The following is a 23,906-nucleotide window of genomic DNA, read 5'->3' on the forward strand; positions in this document are numbered from 1 at the left end:
GAATCCTAGCAGCCTTGGTCGGATGTTGCAACATATTCCTAAAGGTGAATACTCACAAACGCAGAGGGACGTTGAAATTTACTGCAGCAGCCAACAGTATATGTTGAAGGAATTTCTGACACAGAACGTCGGGACCAAATTACAGATATCGTCTCAAATCGATGACAAAATTAACATCAACAATGCTACTGCCTTGCGTGATTGTTCGTGTCTTTACAAGTCACAAGAAAGCATTTGGCAGAATACTGACGAGGACCTTGTTGATACGGAGGAGGGAGAAGATGAGAGTAGAAGCCAGAACGCTAATTATGCTCCGACAGCCGTTGACTTTATTGACGAACCTATCCCACATGTTTTGGACATTTCTTCCTGTGGTTCTACAAATCTGACTAACAGGGTTGATTTTAACTTTCCTAACTCATCGGGTGACTCTGAAATGTGCAAGGGTAGAAGCCCGGACTCAATCGAAATAACCGTACCAGCTTCTCAGCTCCCAAAACTTGCTTCGTGCTTTGTCACAAGCAATTTGGACTATACCCCTACATCCACTTTGGACTCACCGTTTAAGATATTTCAAGATTCACCAAAAGAAGATTCACCAAAGAAGAATACACCTAATCAGAACAGATTCGACTACGAGTCTTGTGATGGTTCTAAACTCGACTTCGACGAAGTTTGTGAGTTGCCATTTAGTGAAAGTAACGCCGAGGTGTGTAGTGATCAGAATTCATACTCATCCGGCATTACTGTGAGTAGTGATGATGAAAATACTTACGACAATTCACTCAGGCCAGACCGTTACTATAACAACAGATATTCACCTTCTGTCGATATGCTCCAGAGAAAGTATAATTTCGGTGAAACCGATAGTACTACTCCCACCCCTGATCTTTCAAATAATGTGCAGCAAGTTTCTTCTGAACGCCACCTGCAAAATGAACGTAGTCACAAGCACCAACACGACGACCTCATTGTAGTAAATAAATCGGAAGCTTACAAAGAGGCCTTTGTATCGAGTCACGAGACTAGTATTAAGACATGCGGTAGTATTACACCAGAAACACAACACCAATCTCAATTGTACAACATTTTAAAACCCACGCAGCATCCGGGTCTCAACCACTTATCTTTATTTCGCCCTCGAATCTCTCCTCCTCAGAGCGCCAATGTCGTTAACTGTGCTGCTACGCAGCCTTCGCTCCCTCAGTCTTTTGTTCGTAGTGACAAAGTCTCGGGTTGCAGTTTAACAGACGACGTCAAAAGAAACAGAAAGCCAGTGCTTAAAAACCTGAATTTTTTGGATGACCGACTAACCTATCCAGAAATAATAGACTCTTCAGAAAAAATAACCGAAGAGTATTTAGGCAGACCAGAAAACATCGGTAATATATTTGTAAAAATTCCTCAGCTTATAACAAATACAAACAAAGAAACATCTACATCCAGTTGCACAAAAGCAAACACAACTATGAGCGCATATGCACTCACAACCACAGATCTAGATACAAACACAATCATAAATAAAAACATTGACCTGTCCACAGTTAAAACCGGCAAAAGTGAAGCACAATGTTGTCTGCCTAGATTTTCTACTACAGAAAAAATACAGAGATTTCCGAATCAAGTCGACAACTCCTCTCTGAACTCAGACCCAAGGGACTTTCGAACTAGCCCCAACTGGGACACTGTTACTGTTACAAGAGATACTGTTATTACAGGGGAAAATCGTAGCATTAACAAGCTCCCCGAAGAGAAAACCTGTCACAGCGGGAGCCGAATCGTGAAGGTTGTTCAGGGAGACGTCTCTGGAGCTCACCGAGACATTGACGAGACTCATGCAAGTGAAAAGTGTATTAATGATAATGAAATATCAAGTTCACTAAATATCGATGAGACGTATAATATGGAGGATGTATATAATGATACCACTTCATTATATGGATCACAGGATGGTAAAGATATCAAATATGAACCTATTCGTCATAACCAATATACCGATAACACACATAACTGGGAAGATGCATGTAGAGTTATCAACCCCTTGTATGAAACATGGGATAGTAAAGATATCGAAAGCGAAAAACATACAAACCTTGGCTGCAACAATAAAAGTAGTCCCTCAAAAGATAGACATAAACCTAAAACCCAAATCGAGAAAGACAGAAGCGAAGAAAAGGAAGAAGAATCAGTTAAAAGCAGCAGCAGCAACAACAACAGCAACAATAATAATAATAATAATAATGATGATGATGAAGATGGTGATGTTGATGAATGTAATAATGTAGTAGAAACCGAAGAAAAGTGTGACCGCGTTGATACTTTGTCTTTCAACGCAGAATCTGGTGGCGGTGTTAATCATTCGGGTGTGTGTAGTCTGAAGATGGATAACAGAAACCACTTCAGAAACAGCGACAATGATTCATTAGCTGCGACCGTTGGTGAAAAGAATTATTCTGATGCTATCGTCCCGTCTTACTATACTGCAGCGGCTGTAGTAAGTGCGAGAACGGACGATTCTCAGATGTACGGTTCACAGAGAGAGGGGGGCGGGTACAGCAAGAGTAATAGTGGTAGCCACATCTTCGCAGACTTTGATTGCATGAATTCAGCCTCGCAAAACGAGACCTTTCATTTTAAAACTCAGACAGAGGAAAACCAAATAGAAGAAGAAGAAGAAGAAGAAGAAGAAGAAGAAGAAGAAGAAGAAGAAGAAGGAGGAGGAGGAGGAGGAGGAGGAGGAGGAGGAGGAGGAGAACCTACAAAACCCCATACAAGCAACAATGTTTTAGCAGAAACAGGACCGAAGCATCAACCCATCAGCGAGCCATCTTATTGCAATAGTCTTACTAGTGAAAAAGCAAACTTCCTTCATGAAAGCAATTCACAGATGGATTTATTTAACGACTGCAGTGACGTTTTGCCAGATAATAGCCCCACCAAAAAAGGTGAGGCAAGAAATGATCGATTTTATCCTAATATCCTGGATGCCGAGGAGAACCAAATAAGTGAAACAGTAGAAGAGCAAATAGAAAGCAATAACATTAGTTTAGCAAAACCAGCACCTATTTGTCAGCCCGTTAATATTCTTCCCGAAGGCGAAAATACCATCATAAGTAGCTCACAGACGAATACTCTAAAGCGTAGCAGAAAAGATATTGTCGAAACGTGCTCGAATGATTTTCGCAATTTCTGCAATAATGCATGTGTTCTCGACATCGAAGAAGTGGAGGATAAAATAACAGGTCAATCCTCAAAGAATATGAACTCTGATTATAAAAACTTGGACGTAAGTCGAAATCTGACGGGTGCATGTTACAGTAATTCGGATGTGGGTGAGAATCGGTCAAATGCAAATTACGGAAACTCAGGAAAAAGCGATAACAAACAAGAAGTGTCATACAAAAGTAACAGTGGTTTAATTGAAACAGAACCAACATGCCAACCCATTGAAGTTCTATCTTATTGCGATGATGCAGCCAACAAGAAGATAAGCCTTCCTTATACATGTAGTTCACAGAAGAATATCTTCAACGGCTGCAATGACATCTCAAACTATAGTAAAAACAGTAAAGATGTAATCAGAACTGATCGATTTTATCCCCAAATCCAGGTTGACGAGGAGAACCGAAAAAGCGATAAAAAAGAGAAGTACGTGGAAAGCAATAACAATTGTTCAGCAAAACTAGGGTTGAGGTGTCAACCCATTGTTATTCCACCTAATGACAGAGATGCCGTCATATATAGCTCACCGACAAATGTCCTTAACTACAACAGAAATGATATTGTTGAAGTGTGTTCGAATAATGTTCGTAATAATGTTCCTCTTGACAACAATGCAGAAGAAGGGGATAACGAAACAAGCCAATCTACAAACATGATGAACACAAATTATAGAAATTTAAACGTTAATCGAAATGCAACTGACGAAGATTACAGTAACCCTGATGGAATGCAGACGAATTCCAGTAGCGGAAATTCAGATGAAAGTGACGATCCAATGAACGCCAATCGCAGTAAGACAGATGTAAAGGGAAAATGGACAAACACGAATTACGGAAACTCGAATGTTCGTGGAAACTTGTTGAACTCGAATTATGTAAATTTGCATATAACTAATAATAGTTTGAATGAAAATTGCAGAAATCAGACGTACACGAATCACAAAAAGGAGAAGGTAGAGGAAGAGAGGGAAACAGAAGAAGATGAATCTATGAAACTTGACAACAGCAAGAGTGGTTTAGCTGAAACAGACCCTAGATGCCAGCCCACTGAAGTTCCATTTCTGTGCTATCCTGCAGCCAGCGAGAAAGAAAATGTTTATCACAGAAGCTGTTCCAAGATGAAAAATTTTAACGGTTGTTGTGATGCTGAATTAGACTATGAACACACCAATAAAGATGTACTCAGAAATGATGAATTTTATCTTAAAATCCAAGTAGATGAGAACTGGAGAAATGAAAAGAAAGCAGGGTATGTAGAAAGCAATAACTGCTATTTAGAAAAATCAAAGTCTATTAGTCAATCCGTTGTTAATTCACCTAAAAGCAGAGATGTCCTAGAACACAGTAGAAATGACGTTGTTAAAACATGCTCGAATAACGCTAACAATTTTTACAATGATACGCCTGTCTTCACCAATTCAGAAGAGGATAAGGAAAGAGCTGAATCCTTGATGAGTATCAACGCAAATGACAGAAATCCTGACGTAACTGGCAGTCCGATGAGAGTCAACGACGGAGGTTTGGACGTAGGTGGAGAACGAATGGCCACGGATTACGGAAACTTGGATGTAAGCGGCAATCAACAAAAGGCAAATAACGGAGACTCAGACTTGAACGGAACTGGAATGAAAACAAATTACAATAAACCTGAAGAAGAAGAAGAAGAAGAAGAAGAAGAAGAAGAAGAAGAAGAAGAAGAAGAAGAAGAAGAAGAAGAAGAAGAAGAAGACGACCGACAACATCACCAAGAATCTTTGGAAGTCGACGATAGAAACAAAAGTTTGGTTGAAATGGAATGTCATCCTAATGTCGTTCTATTGACGTGCAGTGATGCAACCAGTGAAAGAACAAGCTTTTCTCACACAACTAGTTCACAGATGGTTATCTTTAACGACGGCACTAACGCTGTCTCAGATTATGGTCTCCTCCACGAAGATGTGACAAGAAATGATCGATTTCACCCTACAATCCTGGCTGGTGAGGAGGATCGAAGAAGCAAAAATGCAGGGGAGTGTGTGGAAGTCGATAACGGCAACACACGTTTAGAACAATCAGACTCGTGTAAAGGTGTCATATGTAGATCACAGACGAAAATCCTTGACCAGAACAGAAATGATATTGTCGAAGCGTGTTCAGGTGATGTTCACAATTTCTGCAATGACGTCGATATCCTCAAAAATGTAGAAGAGATTAAAGAAAAAGACCAATCCCCAAAGCATACGAACTTAGATTATGAAAATCCACACGCAAGTCAAAATCCGACGAAGGAAAATCCCAACAACCCAAATGTATGTGGAAATCGAACGAATGCTAATTACGGAACATCAGATATAAATGAAAATTTGACAAACAAAAACTGTGGAAAGTCAGGCATCACTAAAATTCCAACAACAGAAAAAAAATGTGGGAAATCGAAAGAAAGTTTAACTCATTGTAACGCAAGTTACAATGAGTTAAACGTAAGTTCAAATCAGATGAACACAAGTTATAGAATCTCAGAAGTAAATGGAAAGCTAACGAATGAAAAGCTCAGCATTACAGAAGACGACAATGATGACGAAAAAGAAAAATCTAATAAAATTCACAAAAGTACGAAAAATTTAGTTGAAACGGAACCGAAGTGTCATCATGCTGAAGTTTCGTTAATGTGCAATGAATGCAACGGGAATGCAAACTTTTCTCACACAAGCAGTTCACAGACAAATATTGTTAATGGCTGTAGTTACACCGATGAAAATGTTATCAGAAATGACGAGGAGAACCAAAGAAGACAGAAGGTCGAAGAGCATGAGAAAAACAATAAGAGTAACAGAAGAAAGCCAGAGTCGAAATGTCAGTCCGTTGTGAGTCCATCCAGACACAGAGATGTTAGCATACACGGATTACAGACGAATATATTGGACCGTAGCAGAAATGGTATTGTCCAAACGTTTTCGAATGCTGTCCTTAATTTCTGCAATAATGTCCATGCAGTCGGCAATGTAGAAGAAAAGGAAAACGAAACAGGGCATTCTTCAGCGAGGATAAACACAAAATATAGAGATCCAGGTGTATGTCGAAATCCGACGAACGCAGATTATTCAGACGTGTGTGAAAATTGGAATAACACAAATTATGAAAACTCTTACATACGTGGAAACTCGGAAAATTTAAAACACAAAACATCAGAAGCAAATGGGAGTCAGACAAAAGCAAACCACAAAAACTCAGAAAAAGGAGATAAGAAACGAGAAGGAAAACTAGTAACGAAAATCCTGAAAGGCAATAATGGTTTAGCTGAAATAGAAACAAAACCTCACACCATTGAAGGTCATTACGGAAATAATGCAGCCAGCGACAGAGCCAACATCTCTTACAGAAGCAATTCACAGATGGATAGATTTAATGGTGACACCAATAATGATGTCACTAATGATCGATTTTATCCCCAAACTCAGGAAGACAAGGAAGACCGAATAAGCCAAAAAGAAGGAGGACATACGGAAACTGGTAATTGCAGCAGCTCTTTATCAAAACTTGGTTCTATATGTCAGTCTGTTGGTAATCCAGTTATTTGCAGTGATGCCATAAGTAGCTTGCAGACGAATATCCTAAATCCGATCAGTAATGACATTGTCGAAAGGGGTTTAAATAACCTTTACTATTTTCGCAATAATGTCCCTGCTCTCGTCAGTGCACAAGATGACGAAACAAATCAGACCTCAAACAAGATGAATGCAACAAACGGAAACTTGGATGTAAGTCGAACCACAACGCAAATAAGTTGCGATAACTCAAACGACATTGGGAAGTGGACGAATTCCATCTGCGAGAACTTAGAGGCACATGAAAATCGGGTGGACGCCAGTTGTGGAAACTGGAATGTAAATCGAAAACGAGCGAGTGAAAATTGTGAAAATTTGTACGTAAGTGGAGATCAACCGGGAAACACAGACGTAAGTGAACATTCTAGAAATTTGAATTACGTTTACTCAGATATAAGCGGGGATAGAGTGAATTTATATCGCGGGAAATTAGAAAACGGAGATATAGAAGGAGAAGAAATGTCAATGAACATCCACAAAAACAACAACGATTTAGTTGAAACGGAACCGGAGCGCCATCCAAGAGAGGTTCCATTTCCATGCAATATTACAGTAAACGCGAAAGCAAACTTGTCTGAGGTAAACAGTTCAAAGGTGGATAGCTTCAACGGTTGCAGCGACGTTGTCTCAGATACTGGCCACGTCATTAAAGATGCAACTAGGGATGATCGATTTTATCTGAAAACCATGCCAGGCGATGAAGATCAAAGGGAAAAGGAAGTGGAAGTAGAATACGTGGAAACGTTTAATAGCAACAGTTCTTTAGCAAAACCAGAGTTAAGATGTCAATCCGTTGATAATTCAACTACAGATTCGCATACCACAGTACATGAGTCACAGGAGGCTATCTTAAGCGACAACAACAACAGCAGTAAAGATGTCGTTGGACGTTCGAATGGCAGTCGAAATTCTGGCAGTACTGTCCCTTTTTTTAACAATGCAGAAGATAACTCACCAAAACAGTTCTCAAACGGAACTAACCCAAATTACGGAAACTCTGATGTAATTGGAAATTCAACAAATGGAAATTACGGAAATTCGGAATATGAAGAAGATAAGGATCAAGAAATATCAAAGAAAATCGACAACGGCAACAGTTATTTAGGTGAAGCGCAACTTACGCATAATTCCACGAAGGTCCCATTTCTGTGCAATGCTGCAGCAAGCAAGAAGACAGACTTTCCTTACACGAGCCGTTCACTGATTCATGACTCTCACGGCTGCAGCGATGTTGTCTCAAATTATAACCACATTGAGGAAGATGTGGCCAGAGATGATCGCTTTTCTCCTAAAACCCAGGCAAACGAGGAGGCTCGAGGAGGTCAAAAGGAAGAAGAGTGTGTGAAATCCGACAACAGCAGCAACAGCTCTTTACCTACAATAAGTCCTGTTTGTCGGCCCGTGGCTAATCCACCTGTATGCAGTGATGCCGTAAATTGCTCACAGAGCAGGAATGATACTGTCAAAAAGTGTTCGAACGACGTTCGTAATTGCTGCAGTAAGACTCTCTCTGCTCTCGACAATGCTAACGATGGTGGCTTAACAGGAGAAATATCAAACAGAACGAATACAAATTGCAAAACCATGGATGTGGACGGAAATCGGACGAATGCAAATAACCTCGCTCAAGGTTTAAGTGGAAACTCGACAAATGCAAGTTACGGAATCTCAGACTTAAATAGAAATCACGCGAACATACCGCTGTTTCAGATTGAAAATCCCAATTGTTCCGATGATCAGCGTGTCCCTGCGGCCAATGACAAGATAGCGTCTTCCCCGATGATCCTCTCAATCGATCAGCAAGAATCGTTCTATTCTGATCTCCCATCAAGTAAGTATTATTATTTTAGTTGTCTATACGTTCTGAGTTCAAACCCCACCTTTCATCCTTTCGGGGTCGATAATGTAAGTACCATTTGAGCACTGGAGTCGATATCATCGACTAACTCCCTCCCCACTAATGCTGGCCTGACACCAAAATTAGAAAACAAAATATTATTGTTGTTGTTCTTGTCATGTCAGGCGTATTTGAATCCCGTTGACTAGTCTCCTCCACGTTTCCCTGCGCTCCATTATATCTGAAACCCATTTTAAAAAGGTTTGTATCCTACAGCAGATGTTGCACATACGCTACACAATGTCTGTCTCTTTTTCTGTCACATACTAGTTCCCATAGTTATAATTAACGTTCAATTTTATCTTTTCTTCGCCAACACTGCCCGACAGACAACGGGCTTCTTTCAGTTTCCGCTTATCACATCTTCTCACAAAGCTTTAGTCGGCCCTGAGCTATACTAGAACACACTTGCCGAAGGCGCTGCGCAGTGGCGCTGAACCCAATGACCACAAGATTGAAAAGCAAGCTTCTTGCCACACAGCCACATCCGTAAATAGTTTCTTTTTCATTGATTTTAGAAGAGATATTCGTGCGCGCGCGTGTGTGTGTGTGTGTGTGTGTGTGTGTGTGTGTGTGTGTGTGTGTGTGTGTGTGTGTGTGTGTGTGTGTGGTCAACGACGTCGCTTATAGCAGCGACGGCGGCAGCATTAACTCGTGTCCGAGTAGCTAATCTGTAGCGAGTGATTGAACCTCTTCATCCTGAAGGGTGCGAAGAGTGCCGGTACCTGAGGAGGCTGTTAAGGCCAAGGGTTGTATAGAAGAGCCGGGGGTGGTATATATTGCAGGGGAGGGTTTGTGGGGGAAAGGAAGTGCAAATCGCTCTTTGCGCCTTCGATGTCCTATTTCTTCGTCTTGTCTGTTATTTTCCATCTTGTCCGTTCCCTTCACGATGTCATGCCGCTGCTTTGGGGGTCACTTGGCGAGTGTCTTCCAGGTATTTGGGTTAATGGAGCAACGGAAGAGAGTGGCCTTGAGCTGGTCTCGAAAACGGAATTCACAAATGGCTTTCAGGTGATTTTGTTTAGGGTGGATCGTGTATTGCGACGACCAGAACCACGCATTTGGTCATCCGCTTTCGCTGGGGTTGGTGACATGCTGGATCTGGTTACAGTTGTTGCAGTGGATTGTCGGTTGTTTCAGATATAATCGAGATCTATCTATCTATCTATCTATCTATCTAGCTAGCTAGCTAGCTTATAAAAATACACACACACACAGACACACACACACACACACACACACACACACACACACACACACACACACTACATATGTGGGAAATTTTGATGAAACTTAACACGTGAGTAGAACTCATGTCTGGAAACCCCATGACATACTCAGATTGTTAAAAAATCGATAATAGGTCCCCTAGAAGGTATCCTTATATATATCTAATATATTTCATATCATTAGCCAAGGGAAATAACCTATTCATTTTCCTAAATCATTTGGTATAAATCAAATTAAGTATGCTTATTTCTTAGTATTTGAACTGTTAAAGTTATTTTGGCAATTCATCCAGTACAACCCTCAGACAAGTAAACAGTATTTTCCTAAACAATAGATCCACTTATTTCGGTTAGTGACTTATTCACGAATATACTAACACTAGCGCCGCTGAGGGTAATATTCTCTGGGAACGCACAAAAACCCTTTTCAGAGTTATTTACTTAAAATTATTATAATCTCATATCTGATTAGCCTGTTATTACGTAACATGTTTCACGATTTTAGTATACATACCTTATTAGTATTTCCTCCTAAGTTCTATATACTCTGGGAACACATTAAAGCCCTTTTCGGGGCTATTTTATTTGAATTCTTACTATCGGGCAACTAATTTCATGTTATTATATAGCCAACTTCACAATTTGGGTATTCATAACTTATTGGGAATTCCTAAAAACAAGATACTGTGTAAGACAGATAAGTATTCTCTGTAAATGCCAAAATCCGTTTTAAGGGCTACATACTTTGTATTGTTGTTATTGGATTATCGAAACAATCATGAGAAGGGAACCTAGGGATATATACATATACATGTATATATATATATATATATATATATATATATATATATATTGCATGTCCCCCCACCACACACACACACTGACAGGGAAGCTAACCGCCCCATGACCGTCTTTGGAATGTACATATATATATATTGAGTTATCCGGAAAGTTCGTGTCGATTTATAGTAGCTCACCTTTCGACTTATTTTAGAACATGGTTGAGTCCATAAAATAGGATATGACTACACCTCTATTTAGAACACAGTTTAAGCTAACTTTTCGTGGAAGAAGGTTTTATGTTCCTATAACCTGTGTTAATTCTGTAACCCTTTAAAATGGAAGATAAGAAAGTTCATTTTCGGCACATGATGCTTTTCTTTTCCCGTAAAGGGAAAAATGCTTCACAAGCAACCAAAGAAATATGCGCAGTTTATGGTGATGTTTCTTAATCCGAAAGAACTGTACGGAAGTGGTTCGAAAGGTTCCGAGCTGGAGATTGTAGCCTTATTGATAAAGAGCGATCAGGCAGACCATCCACTACAGATGATGACCAAATCAAGTCATTAATTGAGAATATCCCACATTGCACAACCTGAGAATTGGCAGAAAGCCTCAACCTATTGAAATCCGTCGTTCATGGGGTACACAAATCGCTACGATGTTTGGGTACCACGTGAGTTGAGTGAGTAGAACCTTTTGGATCGCATTTCCATCTGTGATTCGTTTTATAAATGGAATGAAAACGCACCTTTTTTAAAGCAAATTGTGAAAGGTGATGAGAAATGGATTATCTACCGAAATGTTCAGAGAAAACGATCCTGAAGTAAGCGACATGAGCCACCCTTAGCAACCCCAAAAGCGGGTCTTCACCCTAAAAAAGTCTTGCTTTGTGTCTGGTGGGATTGGAAAGAAATTCTGTACTATGAGCTTCTCCCAAGTAACCAGACAATTAATTCTGAGAAATACTGCACACAACTGGACGAGTTAAAAGCAGCAATTCAAGAGAAACGTCCAGAATTGGCCAACAAGAAGGGTGTTGTTTTCCAACATGATATTGATGCAAGACCGCACGTTTCTTTGGGAACCAGACAAAAATTGCTGCAGCTCGGCTGGGATGTGTTACCCCACCCTCCACATTCACCGGATATTGCTCCTTCGGATTTCCACTTATTCAGGTCTCTGCAGAATAGTCTTAATGGTAAAAATTTCAATTCCTTGGATGACGTAAAAAGATACCTTGATGAATTCTTTGCCATGAAACCACCTCAATTCTGGGAAGAGGGTATTTTCAAGTTAAAGGAAAGATGGAGACGCATTCTGCAACAAAATGGTTCATATTTGGTTGATTAAAAATGTAATGGCAAGTATTTATTGACTTTTTTCTTTCCTTTAAAAATCGGCACGAACTTTTCAAAGACGTTCATGGGGCGGTTAACTTCCCTGTCAGTGTGTGTGTGGAGGTGCAATGGTCCAGTGGTTAGGGCAGCGGACTCGCAGTCGTAGGATCGCGGTATCAATTCCCAGACCGGGCGTTGTGAGTGTTTATTGAGCAAAAGCTCCACGTGGCTTCAGCAGGGGTTGGTGGCGAACCCTGCTGTACTCTTTCACCACAACTTTCTCTCACTCTTTTTTTCCTGTTTCTGTTGTGCCTGTAATTCAAAGGGCCAGCCTTGTCACACTCTGTGTCACACTGAATCTCCCCGAGAACTACGTTAAGGGTTCACGTGTCTGTGGAGTGCTCAGCCACTTCAACGTTGATTTCATGAGCAAGCGTTCGTTCTCTTTCTCTTTAATTTTAGAGGAAATTTTGACCGGTCACTTGGCAGTATGTATGTATGTATGTATGTATGTATGTATGTATGTATGTATATACGTGCAGATTTGTATGTTTTATATATGTTTACTCATGCACGAAGGCGCGTGGCTTAGTGGTTAGGGCATTCGGCTCACGACCGTAAAGTCGTGAGTTCAATTCCCGGCGACGCGTTGTGTCCTTGAGCAAGACACTTTATTTCACGTTGCTCCAGTCCACTCAGCTGGCAAAAATGACTTGTACCTGTATATCAAAGGGCCGGCCTTGTCACATTCTGTGTCACGCTGAATCTCTCTGAGAACTACGTTAAGGGTACACGTGTCTGTGGAGTGCTCAGTCACTTGCACGTTAATTTTACGAGCAGGCTGTTCCGTTGATCGTATCAGCTGGGACCCTCGTCGTCGTAACCGACGGAATGCTCCTCCTTACTCATGCACATAGTTACATATCTAGATATGCTCATATATATTGAAATGATAAACTTCTGGAAGGTTTTACAGATTTTGACAGTTCCAGTGAAGGATTGGATCTGTAGTCTTCGAATTAGCTTTCTCCTTTCTGGTTTTGAGAAGCCCAATTTCTCATTGTATGTATATATGTATGTATGTCTGTATGTATGTGCACGCGTTCGTGCATGCGTGTGTTTTAATAGCTATGACGACTTTTCCACGTGATAATTGTTTCGGTTTTATCAACAATCTCAAATCAATTCATTTGCTAAGCAAGCGACGAATTAGCGGAGTCATTAGGACAAATCGCCCAATGGTATTTATTCTAGATCTCTATGCACTGAGTTCAAATCTCGCTAAAATCAACTTTATCTTTCAGAATTGATGATAAACTGCCAGTCCCGGAAGGTGGGCTGACTACGCTGCTACGGATTGAACTCGGGACTTTGTGGTGTTTGTTCTTTTAATTTCTGAGTTTTTGAAATTCGTCCCATGGTTTAACAGTAACTATTTTACCCTTGGCTGCCTTTAGTGGAAATCGTTTTGTGCGACCATTCCGGCCTTCTTTTCGCCACTCTCTCACACTCACAAAAGAAAAAAAAATTAAAAAAAAAAAGGTGTTATCCTCCCATCGCTAATTAAATGAGTAAAAAAAAAATTCACATTTACATAAAATATTTTACTGGAGCTGACAAGGGAGGCAACCCTTCATAACCAGGCTCATACTCGACATTATTATTATTGGGCTTATGTTGTTACCTCCCTTTTACATGTTTATATATTTTACTTGTTTCGTTCATTAGACTGCGGGTCATGCTGGGCAGTCTTGATGGGTTCTAGTCGAACAAATTGACCGCAGGGATTATTTTTTCTAAGCCTGGTACTCTTTCTGTTATGTTTTTTTTTTTGCCGAAACATGAGTTACGGGGATGTAAACCAACCAATACTGGTTATCAAGTGGTGAGGCTGAGAGGACAAACGCAAAAACGTACACACATAGTTATATATATATATATGTGTGTGTGTGTGTGTGTGTGTGTGTGTGTGTGTGTGTGTGTGTGTGTGTGTGTGTGTGTGTGTGTGTGTGTGTGTGTGTGTATATATATATATATATATATATATATATGCACACACACACACGACCGGCTTCTTTCAGTTTCCATCTACCAAATCCATTCACAAGGGTCTGATCGTCCTGAGGCTCCAAGGTACCATGCAGTGGAACTGAAACTGGAATTATGTGGTTGGGGAGCAAACACCTTACTACATGGCTAAGACTGTACCTATGAGCCATGCCTGTGTCTGTTCCTTTAAAGAAATAACAAGTTCAAGCCCATGTTCTTTTCTCTCGTTATGCATGGTCTGATCAATAAGTATCTGGACTGTTGTCATAGTAACGAAGCTAAAGCACACAGAGTAAAGCCGCTTGGTACATATTGACCTTGAACTCTGCTGCGCTTGCACACCAAGTTTTAACGTTCTAGCTCACTTCCGCTATTTACAGCAGTGTTTGGAATGAAGGTGTGTAGCATGTGAGCAGAGAATCTGCATTAAATGCTTAGCGATACCTGCTCAGAGACCTACACAAAGTTTTGAAAAAGTTCTCATTGTTCTCGACACAATGAAGGAGATCTGCAACTGAAACTCGAGTGTTTTTATGGTCAGTTGAAAGCAGTTTTGGCACAACTTTAGCAGACATACGCCTCATACCCAAATCTTCAGAGATAATGGACTGAACTGAGCCGTAACTAATCTTCATATTTTCTGATAACTTATGGATGGTGATTTGATGGTTTCCCTTCACAGCTGCATACACATCTACGATGCTTTTCTCAGTTCTACTGGCTGCGGGTCTCCCAGAATGCTCGTCTATATGGACATTTTTTCAGCCATCTTGGAAATGTCTGAAGCACTTGTAGACTTGCGTGTGTTTCATACACTCTTCTCCATACACTGTCTGCAACTTTACATAGGCCTCTGAGCAGGTATCACCATGACAACTTTCTCTGTCATAGTCAATGCAATGATCACACACTACACACCTTCCTTCCAAGCACTGTTGTAAACAGTAGATGTGAGCTAGAACCTTAAAACTTAGTTCACATGCACAGCAGAGGTCAAGGTCAATTTGTGCCAAGTGGCTTCATTTTGAGTGCTTTAGCTTCATTACTATGGCAACAGTCTGGATACTTATTGTTCAGAACTTGTACAGGTATGGGTCAGTGTGTGTGTATGTGTGTGTATGTGTGCATGTGTCTTCCTCGAAATTGTTGGCCTTTTGCAAAAATTTTACCCTTCCCCTTCTTATTTTTACTATCTTCTTACTTTTTAGAGAGACATTTCAACTACAAAGGAAACTTTACATGGAAGAAACCTTTAGAAGACTGTTCTGTGACTCTGAGCACCAATTCAGCAGAAACAGGTAAACTAAAGCAATATGATTAACATTGTTGTTTGATATTTAGTCCTCTCTCCATCAGGCTAGCCTTGGCTGTCGCCTTCTTATCATTTATTTAGATTTAGCATTGAGATGAATTGTTAATAAGATAAGAATGTTTTTGGACTATTAACCATGTCCTTCAGTGGCTTAGTGCTTAGGGTGTTGGGTTCACGACCGCAAGATTGTGGTTTCCATCCCTGGCCTGGATGAGCCATTGTGTTCTTGAACAAAACACTTCATTTCACGTTGCTCCAGTCCACTCAACTGTAGATATGAGTTTAGCCTGGAGAGGGATGGGCTCTGCCAGGCTTTCTCGCCCTAGGTATACTGCATGGCTGCAGCACCCCAGTGACAACCAAGGGGTTTAGGGGCTTGTCATTGTCATTGCCTTGTCAGTAGCCCAGTGAATAAGAATATCTTGCTGCATGGTTATCATTATCAGAGAGAGAACTCATGACAAGAAAGACCCAAGCCTGGAATGTCACCAGCAAACTAGACAGGATCTGGCAGTTATTGCTCCCAAGAAGACAAAAAGTCATGATCCGATCAACGGAACAGCCTGCTCGTGAAATTAACATGCAAGTGGCTGAGCACTCCACAGACACGTGTACCCTTAACGTATGCATGTGTGTATATGTTTGTGTGTCTGTGTTTGTCCCCCCAACTTCGCTTGACAACTTCCCCGTAACTTAGCGGTTCGGCAAAAAGAGACCGATAGAATAGGTACTAGGCTTACAAAGAATTAGTCCTGGGGTCGATTTGCTCGACTAAAAGGCGGTGCCCCAGCATGGCCGCAGTCAAATGACTGAGACAAGTAAAAGAGTAAAAGAGAGAGACTAAAGAGTATATATATATAGGGTGAAATATATTTGCCACTTAAATGTGACTGACCCCAAAGGGTGGATGTTACTGTTGCTTTTAGCCCCAGGAGAACATCTCCTCCAGCTGGCTATTGACACACATCTGTGTCCTGTCTGTATCTGCAAAGGGAAGTCATCTTTCCCATCATTATCTGCGATACGTACGGACTCGAGTTTCTGGGTATTTACCCATCCTCAGCGTACGACAATCGCCGACCTTCGATGCGAAAGATATCCCGATGCAAATACATATATCTTTTTCCAGTGAAATTATTCACTGATTTCGAAAAAGTGAAAACAAGCAATGTTAAATCTCTGAACGAGTGTCAGCCACAATTAAGTGGCAAATATACCACACCTTGTCGTGCAGTTACTGTTAATACCTCATTCAGAGATTTAACATATATATATATATATATATATATATATATATAAACATAATTAAGGGATCAGCAAACATTTGCTTCACCACATACCGGAGTTCAGAAATAGCAGCTATCTGTTGGAGTCTCAGCTTTTTTAGCTGGTATTTCTGAACTTCGGTATGTGGTGAAGCAAATGTTTGCTGATCCCTTAATTATGTTTATAAATGTATAAGAACTTTTAAATAAGTTCTCCACCGATAATGGTATTTACACACCGAAGGGCTTGGTAAAAATTATTAATTGTTGATTTATTAATAAATTAATAAATTGATAAACCTTTACCCTTTTAATTGTAATATATATATATATATATATATATATGGAGAGAGATAGAGAGAAGACAATAAGGTATCATTTGAAGGAAATTCAGTAGCTATTTCTGGCAGGATGAATGACCATATTGACACAGTAATCAAATATAGTGTAGATGTAAAAAAAAAAAACAGACTAAAATACTAAAATAAGCACAGAAATAAAGGTTTGTAGTTCAAATAGAGTGAGGTACTCTGTAAACACCCAGTAATAAAACATAAAGTGCTTATAATGACAGATAAAGTAGATGTAAATATGAAGAGATCCTCCATCTGTAATGTTGAGGTTTATGACAAGTCCTGAAAATTTTCAAGTTTAATGCCTGTGTGGTGACATGTAAAAGCACCTGTACAGTGCCACATAAAAGTGCCTGTGCAGTGCTACATAATAGTACCTGTGTAGTGACACATAAAAGCACTTGTATAGTGCCACATAAAAGTGCCTGTGCAGTGCCATGAAAAAGTGCCTATGCAATGTCACGTAAAAGTGCCTGTGTAAAAACACTCATGTGGTGCCCTGTAAAAACGCCTGTGTGACACTACATAAACGCACCCAGCACACTCTGTAAAGTGGTTGGCATTAGGAAGGGCATCCAACCGTAGAAACCAACTCAGACTGGAGTCTGGTGCAGCTCCCCAGTTTGCCATGTCTGGTCAAACCGTCCAACCCATGCCAGTATGGACAATGGACATTAAATGATGATAAATAACCATAAAATTTGTTTCTTGTCTTCAGCAGCAATTGTTGATACTCCAACAATGAATATTAGAAAGATTTTACGCATTGGGCTTTCAAAGAGACAGAAAATACCTGCACTCCATCCATATATTAAGAGAAGAAGAATCGATGATGAGTGATGTATAAAGAGTTCTGTTATTTGTACTTTATACTTTAACCTTTTAGCGCTTATGTTCAAAATGACCAGATCTGGTCTCTCACACCTATCCCACCATGTCATTCTAAAAATAAGCAATCACATCATCAAAATCTTGAAGCTTCAAGCTAATGCGTGGTTCATTTAAAGTAATATAAATAAATAAGCATTACATTCGACAGAGTTACCTGAATGCTAAAGTATCCTGTAGTTTATAAATGTGTGTGTGTGTCTGTGTGCGTGTGTGTGAGTGTGCGCACGTGTGTGTGTGAGCGTGCGCACGTGTGTGTTTGCGAGTGTGTATGTACATGAGCGTAAGTGTATATGAGTTTGTGAAAGTGTGAGTGTGTCTGTATGTACATGAGTGTGTGACTGTCTGTGTGTGTAAGTGTGTGTGAGTGTGTGCGTTTCTGTCTCTTTGTCTTGATATTGCATGAGACTCATAAACGAGTGTCATTCATTTCCAGTATTCTCCGAGAATATGTCTGACCATAGGAAAATGCTACCTTGCTTGGAAGGGCAGCTGGTTATAGAAAATCTGTCTCAGAGTTTGTCCAATCAATGCAAGCATGGAAAAGTGGGCACTAAAAGATGATGATGATGATGATGATGGTTGCTGTTGCAGTTGTTGTTGTTGTTGTTGTTGTTGTTTTTGTTTTTGTTGTTGTTGTTGTTGTGATGGGGGTGATGGTGGTGGTTGCCTGACCCAAAGTTAGCCTTACTGAATGAGACATTCCATCAAAGACATTCCTACCTTGACCACCTTGCCATTTTGTGTAGCCAAGACTACATTATTCAAGGCGTCCCTCCATTCTTTTGAGACAAGATGATGTGATTTCACTGCCAATTGTAGCAAGTCAAGCCACCGCTTAGAGGTTCCCTTCAAACCAAAATACTCCAGATCTGTTAATGTTAAATTAAAATTTTGTTGTTGTTGTTGCTGTTGTTGTTTAATCTTGTCTTTTATTCAGGCATAAAGTCTCTAAGACTACATTATCCAATGTGTCGTTTCTTCTTCTTTTAAGATATAAGAGCTGTGTGTTATGATCTTGAGCAAGACACTCTATTTTCACCTTGCTCCAGTTCACTCAGCTGTAAAAATGAATTGCAACATCACTGGTTTCCAGCTGTACCGGCCTTTGCCTTTCCCTTGGACAACATCAGTAATGTGGAGAGGGGAGGGTGGTATGCATGGGTGATTGCTGGCCTTCCACAAAACAACCTTGCCCAGACTTGTGCCTTGAATGGGAACATTCCAGGTGCAATCCCATGGTCATTCATGAGTGAAGTGGGGTCTTTACACCAGAGAGCAATGTGATTAAGTTATAGTCACTATTTCCTACAAGTTGTGTGGCCACATAAAAAGCTGTTTTGTTGGTTTCTGATGCTGCCATTCAAGTGGAGGTGTATGACCTCTAGTGGAGGTGTATGACCTCTAGTGGAGGTGCATGGCTTAGTGATTAGGGTGTTGGACTCATGATTGTAAGATTGTGGTTTTGATTCCTAGACCAGGCGACACATTGTGCTCTTGAGCAAAACACTTCATTTCATGTTACTCCAGTTCACTTAGTTGGCAAAAATGAGTTATCCTGTGATGGACTGGTGTCCTGTCCAAGTGGGGAATTTATACACCCTGAAAACTAGGAAACTGGCCCTTATGAGTTGGCATGACTCAAGAAGGTAACCTTCGCTTAACTTTACTTATCTCCAAATTGTGTATCTAAGTCTATATTACCTAAGTTCCAATTCGGACCTATAATGAAATAGGGGTTCCAGCCATAGACATCCCATTTTATTTAGACAGCATATCTAAGAATGCTCACTGAATACACGTAGGGGTTCATTCCAAAGTTGGGCAATATGGTTTCTTCTGGTCAGTGTTGTAACACCATGAGGGTTCTTCTGGGTGGGTCATTGGTCCTCCACAGAACAGTCAGATGATAGGGCAGCTGTCCTGACGATGTGCTGTGGGTCACCGTTAGTCTGGAACCTCCCCAGAACACCAAGAACACCAGTCTACCCAGGGTGGCCCTGCCAGGAGCAAAACTCCAGATGGTAGTGCTCTCTTGGATCTATGGAACATGCAAACTCCCTCACTATGACAAGAGCAGACCCAGGCGGGGGATGCAGAGAGGCTGGTACAAAATTGCCAACGATGGAGAGCACTGGTGGACTTTGTCAGCTGTACACATGATGATGTCTTTGGGACCACTATGACCCCCGCCCCATCAAACAAGAGCATCAAGCAAGCGTCTAAAAATCCATTATTCAACGTGTCATTCCTTGTTGGCATCAACTTTGATAAAACAATTCTATGATCAAATAGGTGTTCCATACATGACCAACCCATTTTTTATTCAGACATAGCTGTCTTCCTTTTTTTTTCTTAAACAGTAAGATGCTATTTGAGGGCAGCTTGGCTGTTGTTTCTTTTACAGCAGACTGAGTGATTAAATTAAACTTCATGTACTAGTGTTAGGAGTGTTGTGTTGTGGTTGTGTTATATCTAACACATACACACACACACACACACACATTCACACACTCATGCATGCACATGCACACACACACACATGCACACATACACACATGCACACACAACATACACATACACACTCATGCACACATACATCCCCCCCCCCACACAGAAGTTAAGTCCTGAAATGAGAAGTTAAACCAGTCCTCTTCCTTCCAGTCAATTCATCATGTTGAACATTTTTTTCTCTCTCCATTTTTTACACTCTCTCCCTATTTTTTCCCTTCTCAATCTTTCTTGTGGAAGAGCATAGGCACAAAACATCAAAGACATTTTCATTCTTCCTGATTGTCAAACTAATACACCTGATTGCTGTTCCCTCACCTGTCTTTGTCTTTTGTTTTCTATAAATTTGAACCACACACACATACACACACACACACACTCTCTCTCTTTCACTCTCATCCTCCCTCCCTCCCTCCCTCCCTTTTTCATCTCCCTTCCTATCTCTCTCACTCTTTCTCTTCTCTCTCCCCTCTCTCTCTGCTACATAAAAAGCATCCAATCCACACTGTGAAGTGGTTGGCATTTGGAAGGGCATGCAGTTGAAAATCCATGTCAAAAATACCTCGCCTGTGCTGGTGCCATGTAAAAAGCACTCAGTCCACTCTATGGAGTAGTTTACTGTTAGGAAGGGCATCATGCCATAAAAACCATTCCAAACAGACACAGTAGCCTAGTATAGTCTTCTACCTGGTTGGCTCCTGTCAAACCATTCAACCCATGCCAGCATGGAAGACAGACATTAAATGATGATATATATATACACATAGATAGATATATCTTTTTAGGAAGTTGATTGTTAAGGCTGGTCAGAGAGCAACCATTGGTTTCACACCTATAAAGTACTTGGCTGTATAGGTAACTCATCAGACTCAAATGGCTAAGCCACATAGTCTTTGTACAACTGAAGGAAGGAAGACATCATGGTCAATTAGTTTTGTAAACAAAAAATATGCATCTGAAAAGGCCATGCAGGAGGTGTTTTCAGGCAGGACAGGGTTATTAACTCTTGCATCAGTTGTTGTTGTGGTTCATTTTGGTGAATTCCACACTTGTAACAGAAAATGTCTGAGATGAGAACATTGACTAAATACCTCTTTCCTGGAGTTTAAAAAGGCTCCAGGTTGAGTAAGTTTTTTGTAGGATTCTTGCTCTCTCTTCCAAGCAAAGCTTACATTATTTGCTCCCATTCATATACGTCCCCAGTTCAAGGAACTTCAATTTAATTATGTATGGGGTGACCTCTTTTAAGCACCATATGTGGCTGACCAGGGGCATGATGTTGCACCTATATTACTGCTCTGATGTTTTAGAGTGCTTCTTTTATGGATATATGAACTACTGATGATAGATAAGACACATAGCATACATACATACATACATACATACATGCATGCATACATACATGCATGCATGCACACACACATACACGTGCGTGCACACACACACACACACACACACTGAAAATGGCAAAAGATTAAAGGACAATATTTTTTGTTTCATATTTAAAAAAAAATTTTATTCATTTCAGTTTTAATATAAATAAAAAGAAAAAAAATCATTTTTTCTTGTTATTGTTATTGTTGTTGTTGGCTCTTGTGTGTTATTAAAATGAAAATAAAAACAAAGTTTGATATGAATAATAAAAACTATTTCAACTGCTCAGCTGTTGTTATAATTATTTTTGTTGTTCTTTAGCCAGTTGGTCATCTCTGATCTGGGAGATCTCTAATGAAAGCCTCTTGGTTATGACTGTTTCAGTTTATTTTCAGATTTGATTAATCCAGTGCAACATTAATATTAATGAACATACTGTGTACAATGCTCAGCTGCAGTACAACTCATCAGCAAAAGCAACCAAAACTGCATGAACAGTAAGTACATAGTATATGCAGAGGAAGAGAACAGTGAATAGGTCTTCAAAGAAAAAAAAATGGGGAGTCGATGGCATTAGGTGTATTGTTGGTGAATTTCAGGAAACATGGAAATTTTGAAGGTTGTAGTGTCCCAACAGCTAACAACTAATGTGGGTAGTTTATTTTATACTTCAGCAATTATGAATATGATAAATGTTTCCAAAAGTCATGGATGCTGTGTTGTTATTTGGATTTTGTAAGCATGTCCATGAGTGATAGACATATGGAATTCAAAAAGATGCCCAAGGTTGTTGTTGGAAAGATTATCAAATGTGTTTCAACTATTCTAAGATAGTAGTAAAGCGTGATTTTGGGAGGAATTTAGCTGCTATTTCTAGTAGATTGATCAACCACGTAGAGGTTCTCAGATATTCAGAAAGCAAGAAAGAAGAAAAGAGAGAGAGTATGTGTCAATGTGTTTATTATTACTAATACCATTTTGTGCTATACTATATTGCAGTGGTCCACAGCCATGGGCTATGGGTCATTTGCATCCATGGGCCATGGATCATTTGGTACTGGGCTGCACAGAAAGAATAAATTTTAAAATATTATCTCTATTTTATTGACAGGCATGGCTGTGTGGTAAGAAGCTTGCTTCCCAACCACATGATTCTGAGTTCCATTCCATTGCATGACACCTTGGGCAAGTGTCTTCTACTATAGCCGCAGGCCAACCAAAGCCTTGTGAGTGGATTTGGTAGACAGAAACTGAAAGAAGCCCATTGTATGTATATATATATATATATATATATATATATATATATATATATATATATAAATAGATAGATAGATAGATATGTATATGTGTGTGTGTGTCTACGTTTGTCCTCCTGCCATCACTTGACGACCAATGCTGGTGTGTTTACGTCCCTGTAACTTAGCTGTTCAGCCAAAGAGACTGATAGAATAAGTACTAGGCTTACAAAGAATAAGTTTTGGGGTCAATTTCTTCAACTAAAACCCTTTGAGGCAGTGCTCCAGCATGGCCATAGTCAAATGACTAAAACAAGTAAAAGAATAAAAGAATAGAATAGCCACAGTCTATAGAGTGTTTTATTTTGAAAAGTCAACACTTCCGTCTTTGCCCCTGTCCCACGCTTGTTTTAAGTCACAGGTTTTTCATGGCTCTGATAAACTGAGCCAACAAGTTAACTGTAACAATAATAAGAGTGCTACCTTTCTTTATATATATATATTGCAATGTAATGATGGGAGAACCAAAGAGCATAATATACAGTGTCATAATTACGTTTGCAATTAATATATGTAATAATAAAGGTGGTGAGCTGGTAGAATTGATAGAATGCCAAGCAAAATGCTTAGCGGTATTTTGTCTGTCTTTACATTCTGAGTGTGGAGGCGCAATGGCCCAGTGGTTAGGGCAGCGGACTCGCGGTCATAAGATCACGGTTTTGATTCCCAGACCGGGCGTTGTGAGTGTTTATTGAGTGAAAACACCTAAAAGCCCCACGAGGTTCCGGCAGGGGATGATGGTGGCGAACCCTGCTGTACTCTTTCACCACAACTTTCTCTCACTCTTACTTCCTGTTTCCGTTGTGCC

General features: G+C 40.1%; 1 protein-coding gene across 1 annotated transcript in view; it reads left to right on the forward strand.

Moving 5' to 3' along the window:
• LOC106883759 (uncharacterized) overlaps positions 1 to 22,107 on the forward strand; it is a 106,841-nt gene extending 84,734 nt beyond the window's left edge. The window contains exons 2-4 of the mRNA XM_052977759.2: positions 1 to 8,636; positions 15,309 to 15,398; positions 17,749 to 22,107. The exon at positions 1 to 8,636 is cut by the window's left edge and continues 327 nt beyond it. Coding sequence (XP_052833719.2) covers positions 1 to 8,636; positions 15,309 to 15,398; positions 17,749 to 17,870 — 8,848 coding nt within the window. The 3' untranslated portion in view covers positions 17,871 to 22,107. The remainder of the gene's footprint in view (positions 8,637 to 15,308; positions 15,399 to 17,748) is intronic.
• The last annotated feature ends 1,799 nt before the right edge of the window (positions 22,108 to 23,906 follow it).

The sequence above is a fragment of the Octopus bimaculoides genome, chromosome 28 (genome assembly GCF_046866305.1).
Source record: "Octopus bimaculoides isolate indiv1 chromosome 28, ASM4686630v1, whole genome shotgun sequence".
Lineage (NCBI taxonomy): Eukaryota > Metazoa > Mollusca > Cephalopoda > Octopoda > Octopodidae > Octopus > Octopus bimaculoides.